General features: G+C 43.2%; 1 protein-coding gene across 1 annotated transcript; it reads right to left on the reverse strand.

Annotated features, from left to right (window-relative positions):
- Positions 1 to 606: 606 nt before the first annotated feature.
- Positions 607 to 8,793, reverse strand: ccdc17 (coiled-coil domain containing 17; the record flags this gene model as incomplete). The annotated part of the gene is made up of 14 exons (XM_084548993.1): positions 607 to 835; positions 982 to 1,092; positions 1,234 to 1,320; positions 1,969 to 2,104; positions 2,354 to 2,569; positions 2,704 to 2,789; positions 2,942 to 3,114; positions 4,233 to 4,355; positions 4,688 to 4,821; positions 4,944 to 5,057; positions 5,736 to 5,874; positions 6,606 to 6,729; positions 7,396 to 7,527; positions 8,596 to 8,793. 14 exons carry the CDS (start codon positions 8,791 to 8,793, stop codon positions 668 to 670), a joined length of 1,941 nt encoding a protein of 646 aa, XP_084405119.1. The 3' UTR covers positions 607 to 667.
- Positions 8,794 to 10,036: the final 1,243 nt, after the last annotated feature.

A 10,036-nucleotide genomic window follows, 5' to 3' on the forward strand; every position in this document is an offset into this window, starting at 1 on the left:
TGTCGACGAGGGCCAAACATTCAGCAAGACAATATTTTATTCATTCTAACAACTTGGCTCTATATTGAGTTTGGAATGAGTTCATAGACAACCACCAAATGATGATGCTAAATAAGTTACATGTTAACACTATTGCCTCCCTGAAAAGAAGGATTTGGTTCTTTGTATGGAGTTTGCATGTTCTCCCTGAGGCTGGGTTTCTTCCATGCGGTCTGAAAGCAAGAAATGTATTAGATTTGTTTCAACGATGGTACCTTATTGAGAAATGTTTTTACTGTGAAACAAGGAACGTAGACACCGTAACGTTAATATTTGTATTAGGGATGCACCGAAATGAAAATTCTTGGCCGAAACTGAAAACCGGAAATGGAGAGTGATAAATTAAACCTGACTTTGCAGATGCACGCTTCTTGAAATTTCAGCATCACACGTTTTGCAAATCGCTATCAGTGGGTCTTAATATATTTATATAATACTTTATATATTGAAATATGTCCACACGGCAGACATGCCTGTGCTGTTTCGGCGATAAAAGTATTTCGGCCGAAAACCGAAAATGCACTTTTGGGCCATTTCTGGCCAAACATTTTCGGTGGCCGAATATTCGGTGCATCCCATTTGTATGCTTGTTACCAGCATTTGAAAAAGCCAGCAGTTGAGATGTCTGCTACAACATGAGCGTAGACTTGTTTTCTGCCCTGGCTTCGTCGGTGGGTGAAGGGTCTTTGTGGTCGGTGATGGGCAGCGGCGAGGAGAGTTTATCCACTCCTGTGGGTTGTGAAGCCGAAACTGGCACCGCAGCGTTGTCTTGAATGATTGAAGGCAGAAAGGACACCTGTATTGTAATAAATCAAATAATAGTAAAAACATCACAGAAAATTGGTTATAATTGCTGCTGTTCTGCCATGCAGTCTAAATTAAAACATTTCAGCATTCAACATTATAGACTATAGACTACAGACTATAGACTCATGAACTTACTGCAGCTGGATATTTATAGTGGCCGCTGCCCCAGTGGTTAGGCTTTACCAGGGTCTGCACGTCTCTATCTCGGCCGTTCACCAAACGCACCCACAGCTCCATGTTCCCCACCTCAAATTTAGAGAGATGTCAGGTGTGTCCGTTAGAACCTCTCTCATCATCTACCTCATCCAAAAATGCTCTCAAACCAAATATATAAATGCACTGATTGCTGCATCTAGAAGCTCAAAACATCTGTTGGGGTCTTCATACCTGTGGTATGGAGTTGAGCTGGGCAATGCTTGTTGAGGGTCTAATGGGCAGACTGCGCACTGGCACCCTCCAGTGGCCGCTACGAAGCTGTCATTAGATAGAAATTAATGTGTTAACACAGATCAGCCACAACATTATGACCACTGACAGGAGAAGTTAATAACATTGACCATCTTGTGTTCTGCTGGGAAACTTTTGGACCTGGCATTGATTCGTGTTACTTAGACATGTAGCTCCCACTTAGACCAGACCAGACACCCCCTCCCCATAGCAGTGACACTCCTTGATGGCAGCAGCCATTCCCAGCAGGATGCAGCCTGACACAGGCGCACACACAAGAACAGTTTGGGAAGAACTTAAAAGTAAATTGAAGGTCAAGGTGTTGACCTGGCCTCCAAATTCACTAAATCCCAAACTGATCAAGTATCTGCGGGATGATCCACAGAGGCCCCTCCCCTCAAAGGCCCCCACTATCAACATCCTGTTACCAGACACCACAGGACACCCTCAGAAAGCCCATGTCCATTCTCTGATGAGTCACAACTGTTTTAGAGGCACAAGGGAGACCTGCACAATATTAGAATCAGGCCCCTAATTACCCCTACAGGGAAACCAGTTTAAGTATTTTATCTTTAAAGGAGCAAATCTACAAACGTGCATTTATAAATAAACATTTACACCCTGATACACCATATTTCCCATTGGCAAAATGTAATGTATGAGACCCCTACAGACCTGGTTGTATTCATCAAAGAGTTCTAGTTGCATCCAGCCGCAGGACTCTAGTTTGAAGACCTCGTGGTTATAAACATCCACATCTCTTGCTGTCTGCACCTCCACCACCAGAGAGAGGGAGGGCGATGGCTGGATTCTGAAAGTGGAAATGTTTTAAAGAGTAGATGTAACATGTTAACGTCAGATGTAGGTTTATTGTAATGGGGACTTCATTCCCTAGCTTCCTCTTCTCATAAACCTTAGCTCAGTGTTCCTATCCTACTGAAACCATTGTGTAGTTTACTTGTAACTGCAACACTAATCATTCTCAAGACACATAGTTAACCTATTTTAATTAGGTTAACCCTCTCCACTGCTGTCCTTAGTCTCTAAACTGCGTCCTTACCCGGGTACAGGCTGTTTCACTGACAGGTGGACGCTGTTTCCAGGGGTGAGGCTGAGCGGGTAAGGGAGGGATACGCCTGGCAAGCACTGGACAGGGGGAAGCGGAGCAGGCGGTCCCACCTCCTGACCATTGGAGTAGAGAGCCGAGACCAGACGCAGCAACTTCTGAGAGGCATCAACTCCCAACACCAGATCATAGAAAACCACAAAACCAGCTCTGCAACATCACAAGATGTTACAATCGATTAAAAGAAAGGGAGCAGATAATTAAAAGTATATAAAGTGCTCTCAGGACATAGTAAACAAAACATAAATATGTGAAAGTAACATGCATACTATATTTGAACATACGCAGGGTCATATGGGGCAGGACCAAGAGAGTCCTGGGTCTCCGTAACATATCCTCCCAGCTGAGAGGAGAAGGATCTGGTCTGGAGCTGAGGAACACATAGAAGAGTAGTATCCGTCTCTAAGAACATGATTAAAAGCAACTACTGTTTAAACTGGAGCTTAAAACCTTCTGTCTCCACTTGTTTGTGTGAAGAGCCTTGTAAATATTTATATCCGAGTACAATTATAAGTTATGTACCAGAGAAAGCGGCGCTTGAATGTGGGTCTTAGTTTGGAGCGGAGGTGGTGGAGGAGGAGGAGGCTGTCTCCTGGGCCTGGAACCTTCTTGCTTCCTCTCCATCTCTGCCTGTAAGCCAGCAGTCTGGTGGAGGTTCTCCCTCTTAATCAAGTCAAGCTCAGTCTTTGCTCCTGCTGGAGAACCCAAACAGTATACACTAATCAGGCATAACATTATGACCACCTTCCTAATATCGCGTAGGTCTCCCTTGTGCCTCTAAAACAGTTGTGACTCATCTGAGAATGGACATGGGCCTTCTGAGGGTGTCCTGTGGTGTCTGGTAACAGGATGTTGTTAGTGGGGGTCTTTGAGGAGAGGGGCCTCTGTGGATGATCCCACAGATACTTGTTCAGTTGGGGATTTAGTGAATTTGGAGGCCAGGCCAACACCTTGTGCTGATTTTCAGGTTTTTTTGAGTTTTTCCTAAACCGTTTTTATGTGTGCGTGTGTGTCAGGCTGCATCCTGCTGGGGATGGCTGCTGCCATCAAGAAGTGTCATTGCTATGGGGTAGGGGTGCCTGGTCTGGTCTAGGTGGGTGCTACATGTCTAAGTAACATCCACATGAATGCCAGGTCCAAAAGTTTCCCAGCAGAACATTGTATTGTCACAAGATGGTCAATGTTATTTACTTCACCTGTCAGCGGTTTTAATGTTGTGGCTGATCGGTTTAGTTTAAACGAGTTCACACATTTAATCAATTTAAGCTCAAAAGTGGAGACCTAAAATGTAAATAGAAAACATTTAGTTTAATCACTTATTTTTATCTATGCTGACAGCGTGGGATTGTCTCCAGAGGATAAATCTGAGTGTCTTTGGTGTACTATTGATTTTTACAACAATGCCACCAGGATGTTCTGACTGAAATGTCTTGTTGGACTGATTAACATGTAATTTGGTTGGACGCTCATGTTATTTAATGTCAGGATGACTTGTAATAAAGTTTCATCTTGTGTCCTCTCGGTGAAACTTTATTTGGACTTTAATTATTATTGTATGCCAGGAAAGGTACTAAAAGGACAAGATACTTTGCTAAACTATGATGGGGAACTTGGCAAACATTACTCTACTGACCTTAGCATTTAGCACAAAGTAAAGCATCACAGAGCTGCTAGCATGGTCTCAACACTGCAGGGAATTTGGGCCGTAGTTGCTCGTTTTTGAAGCAGCTAACTGTAAGAAACTATTTCAAACTGTTATATGCGAATAGATTTGTTGGAAACAGGACAAAAGAAGAGTTATGAGCTGTCCAACCTTCATAGTCATGATGTCTCTCTCTGGCCAGCTGGATCCTGAAGATCTCCTCCTCCAGTCTTTGGTTTTCCTGCTCCAAAACCCGCAGCTCCCAGCTCGCCCCCGTCTGAGGAGGCTTCACCTCTGGACATGAGGACGACAACGATCATGTGGCTCAGTCCCAGAAAGGTAATTTATGCCTAAAGTTATTTCATCATCTCTCTCATTGCTCATAGATACAACTCTCCAAATCGCTGTGTGTGTTTTGCCTTCAGCATGTTTTGGTTGTTGTCACTGAAAGGAAAATGTTGGACCAGAGTCTTAATAACCATGGAGGAGATGAGCTCAGTTTTTGGAGAGGATAAATCAAGCTGAGTAAACACAATAAAGGCTTCACTGCGCACAGCTGTGTTGACAGAGGGTTAGACAGTGCTGAGTGCAGTGTATTTTCTTTTCGTCATCGCTCGCAATCTTACTCTTCTTTCGGGGCTTGACGGCTGCTGCCGGCGGGTTCCTCTCCAGGCTCTGGGCTTCGGCCTGCAGGTCAATCATCTTGGCCACAATGGCTGGATCAGACCCACCTGAGTGAATGTATGCCTGCCGCAGAGCTCTGCAACAAACAGACCTGTATTTAATATCTTATCACTGGGAAAAACTATGTTCTCTGTCTTGTTTTTCTATCCAGTTTAAAGTTTTTAATATGAATTCCTCTTGAAGGATGTAGATGCATACTTAATCTGCGTAGAGAGAGGGCCATCCGCAGAAGAAATGAGCTCAAAGTTACGATGAAACTTTTCCTTCGTTTGTGGATCTGGTCGATCAGCAGCTACTGAGCCCTTGTGCACTCTAAAAAGAAAAACAGTAGATTACATTTGTATTAGTTCAGATATAATCAATCCAGCATATACACATAAAATAAACCTCCTGTTTGCAGTAAGGTTAGCAGTTAGCAGACTCCGCGCTCAGTCTCTGTGCTGTCACTTTACCATAACGTAAGAGAAACTACTCCATTCAGTTGAATCTTTATTTTAACCCAACCAAGTTAGTTTTGTTCAGGATTTTTTTTTCTGTCTGTCTAAAAAAAAAAGTCAGCCGTCCATATCAACCTGAAACCGGTTTTACAAGTTCTCCTTACTCCTTCTGTTTATACTGGCAGTTAAGGGATTACAGTGGAGACCTCATAGGCCTCCATTGTAAATGAACAGTAGCAAAACACACGGTCTTTCTTTCATACAAAAAAATATGAAAAGTTTTACTTGAAGCTTATGTGAGGCTTCATATTTTTAATGTCCCTCCATAAACAGTAAATTTATTCATTTTATGATAAATGGTCAAAAGAGGAATATCTAAGGCAAGTTTCAAAGCCCATATGAGTGCCTTGACTGTTGTTTGAAAACCACTGGGCAACTATCCTTTAACGCCCTCCAAAAACTGAATCAAATTTAAAAGTACAAAACAAGAGCAATTGATGTAAAACATTTCACGATGTGACCACAACAGAAACAATCGTGTTTTTGTTTTTACTGTAGCGCTCGGAGATGCTCGGCGAGTTGTTGCAGCGTCTCCTCGTTCCTCTCCTCCTGCTCTCTGAGCTCCATCAGCAGACTCTGCAGGGGAGTTGTGTTGCTCTGCTCAGACAGGATGCTCACCTGGTGGGCCAACTCTGACACAAACACAGTCGCTTTTCCATCACCTCAGAAGACCTTGCATTGATTCCTAGTCCGGAGGCATACACCGGTCAGGCACAACATCCTCTGAAACAGTTGTGACTCATCAGAGAGTGGACAGAATGTAGTTTGTGGGGGCCTTTGGGTCCTATGGGTTGAGGGGAGAGGCCTCCTCTGTGGATCATCCCACAGATACTTGATCAGGTTGGGATGTACGTAGTGAATTTGGAGGCCAGGTCAACACCTTGTGCTGTTCTTCATGTTTTTGTTTTTTTAGTTGTTCCTAAAGCGTTTTTGTGTGTGTGTGCCTGTGTCAGGATGGCTGCTGCCATCAAGGAGTGTCATTGCTATGAGGTGGGGGTGTCTGGTCTGGTCTGGGTGGGTGGCACATGTCTAAGAAACATTTACATGAATGAATGCCAGGTCCAAAAGTTTCCCAGCAGAACATTGAACTGTCACAAGATGGTGAATGTTATTTACTTCTCCTGTCAGTGGTTTTAATGTTGTGGCTGATCGATGTACACTAACCTTACTATTAAAATGAATCTGAACTACAAATTTGAATGATTCACAGTGTGACAGGTTCTGTCCCTACAGCAAGAGTGCACAAACACACAGTAAGTGTTAAAAAATCGGAGATATTCTTAGAGTAAAGAATTTCAGTCTGAGGCTCAAGGAGAAATTCGGCCTACAGGGCCTCAAGCAGATCCCAGTGTTCGTCCCTCACCGTCTCTCTGCTGCTCCAGCTGCTGGTTGCGAGCGTGTATCAGGGCCAGCTGGTGCTCGTGAAGCGTCGCCATTTCCCTCATCTCATTCAGTCTCTCGCCGTGACCCAGCTGACGCCCACTCGCCTAAAGAACGCGTACATGACAGATGGATTCATGCACAACGTCGGCGCTTTTGAAACATTTTAGAGAATTTATATTGCTGTTGAAAAGCACTCGTCTTCACACGTATTGGCCCTGGGAGTCACCTGCACAGCTGGCTACGCCTTTATCCATTATTATAGTATAAAAGAAACATCTGCACTTATAACAAAACATAACATATTTTAAAGAACCAAAGAGTAGAATATCAATGGCTGAATAAGAGGAACAAGATGCACATTTAGAGGAGGAAACAATACCAACCTCAGCCTCAGTCGTCCTTTTTGACCACACTGGCAGATTTTCTTCAATGGACATCCTCAACTTGTGAAACTAAAAGCATAAGGAGAGACACTGTGCTGTATTTTATGTTATTGCAACATTTACACATATATTTGAACCACTTACGCACGTGTGTCTGACTCGCTTTAGAAGACGCTCTTTCAGTGCGTTTTGACTGACATAAAAATATGGAAACATGAATATTTAATCAAAGACCATAAATTGCCCGCTGTGCTCGGTGAAACGACACAATGACACTGGCCTTTTCCCTGATGGGCTCTTGTGAATGGTCGTTTGAATCTGTGCGTTGGATGTCGACAGCTGTGGAGCAGCAGGGCGGGTGACGTTTTTCTTTTTTTTTTTTTTTACCTCGTCGGTGAGGTGTTGCAGAGCATGGCCGTCTGTCTGACTGCTCGCCGCCTTCTCTTCCGCTCGCTGTGACTTTGGCTCAGCGTCAACGTCTCTTCTCCACCTGCTGATGTTCCTCTGCTGACCTCTCAGCTACACACACAAAGATACACGTTCACAGCATCTGTTTCCCTGAATGACACTTCTGCCATCCTTATCTTTGCCAGTGACAAAATATTCAACCGTCACTTGTTGTTTATCAGACACACCTGTATGACTGAATGCAATCCAGTTCTAGCCTAGCAGTAAAACCTGTCTGTCTGGAGCCTATAATGTTTTTGAGTCAGCTTTAACATTATCTTTAAGGTCAGACACAGAGGTATAGTTTTACAAGATTGCATCTTCTCCTCTCATCTCTTGTCTCTTTCTGTCCCTTTGTTCTAATTAGTTTACTACAGTATACACCGAACAGCCACAACATTAAAACCACTGACAGGAGAAGTAAATAGCATTGACCATCTTGTGACAGTTCAGTGTTCTGCTGGGAAACTTTTGGACTTTTGCATTTGTGATGCACACACACAAAAACAGTTTGGGAAGAACTTAAAAGGAACTTGAAGGTCAAGGTGTTGACCTGGCCTCCAAATTCACTAGATCCCAAATTGATCATCTGTGGGATGATCCACAGAGGCCCCTCCCCTCAAAGGCCCTCGCTAACAACATTCTGTTGCCAGACACCACAAGACACCTTCAGAAGGGCCATGCCCATTCTCTGATGAGTCACAACTTATTTGGAGGCACAAGGGAGACCTACAAAAAAAAAAAAAAGATTCACAGGCAGATGTTGGTACCTGTGCGGCATTTCTGCTTGATGCACCTCCGCCAGTGCCTAAGTACCAGCTGCAGGGTCTTCAGCTGGGAGCCATCCCTCACTGATGTTTCGCCCCTTTAAATATTAGGAAGGTGGTCATAATGTTATGTCTGATCGGTGTAGCGTAACAACAGAACTGGGTCTGGTTAAATCAACTTTGCAACAAAAAGAACATATCGCATTTGTAAGTTCACAACTATATATTTCAGTCTTTAATAAATAAAGATTTGTGTGCATCAGCTTGAGTTCTAGTTGAGTACAGATGGGAATTTTGCTCATCCTACTCGTGTGGTTTTCCAGAAATCAGGATCTAGAAGAATACACTACCCTTTACCTGCTGACTGACTCACCTGCACCAGGTCAGGGGTTCTTGTCTGTCTCGGGTCCAGGGCTCCAGCTTTGTCCCTCCTGAGAGGCTCAGAGCCGCGTCTTTGCGCCCGAAGGTGCTCTACCTCACTCCCGATGCAGAACAATGCTTTGTGTTTCTCCAGCAGCCGGGCAGAGTGAAACGACATGTTGCAGTTTGTGCAGATCAGCTCCTTCTCCATGTGTTATCAGAGCCGGTGGTTGTAGATGAACTACCTGCCCCCAAATGGAAAGCAAAACTAAAGGAACTGCACTTAAATCAATCTTATTTGAAGGGTGTGAAACTACTCAACTCCTGAGTTGCTGGCTTGTATGTTTGTTGGCAACTGTCACCATGCCAATGATTGTGTTGTGAGGATGTGGCGAGTTCTTGTCCACATACCAGACTTTACGCTTCCCTGACCACATTTTGTGTTAATCTAATTGTGTCAATTTGCTGATATATGAAGCTGTAAAGCTGGAGGTCAAGATGTTTGAGTCTGTATTAGAAACTAAACTTTTTTTCTGCACTTTCTACTCCAGCCACATTGAACTCTACATATGCTTTTATTTTCTACATATAAATATTCTTCATTCATTCATTCATCTTCTGTAACCACTTGTCCTGTGAAGGGTGGTACCATCAAACCTAATGGTCAATCCTCAACTTTCTTTTCATTTTTTCCCCCTGCTCAGTCAGTGAAATGGTGCCCCCTACTGGCAGTTGTGTAGACAGTGAGGCAAATTTCATTTAAGATTTTTGTCTTGAGTAAATTATTTGTAAGCAGTGTAGCTTCACATGTGCAACATACACTTCTCCACAGAACCAAAACTACAGAGAAGATGCACTTCTAAAATAAGTGCAAATACAGGAGTCAGGCTGGACTGTTGTGTATTTTCATTGGAGTATTTCTCCTCAGAAACGTTTTGGTGCCACAGTTCAGCTGCCTTTTGTTTTAGCTTTGTTTTAGATGCACCATGGCCTAGATGATTGAGAATCTGCAGACATCCTAGTTAAAGATTAAATAGTTTCTTCTTTTTCCTCTCATACAAACAATCCATCAGAGAGTGTGATGCTGCTTTGAGTGCTTCAGTGCAGACTTGAGTGCAGTTATTTTACACAGCGAGTGTATTTATATGACTAGTAAATTATCCAAGCAAACACTGAGTAGTTTAGAATACACATAATTCAAATAGATTATGTGTAAGTGACTTTCATAATTAGTAATATCTTGTATGCACTGAAAAAATAAAGAGCTGAGTATTTCTTCACCAGAATTGTGTTCCTATCGCTATAAAACAGCCTTTTGAAGAATACACCGCTACTGCTGTTTATTTTTATTCAAGAGGGCAGAAGATTCATTTCATGTTGCAATATGCCTGTGAAGGTTCTCAGTCATCCAGGTCCAGTTGCCTTTTTTGAACCTTTGTTGGATATTTCATTTC

The sequence above is a fragment of the Chelon labrosus genome, assembly GCF_963514085.1.
Source record: "Chelon labrosus genome assembly, chromosome: 7".
Classification (NCBI taxonomy): Eukaryota; Metazoa; Chordata; class Actinopteri; order Mugiliformes; family Mugilidae; genus Chelon; species Chelon labrosus.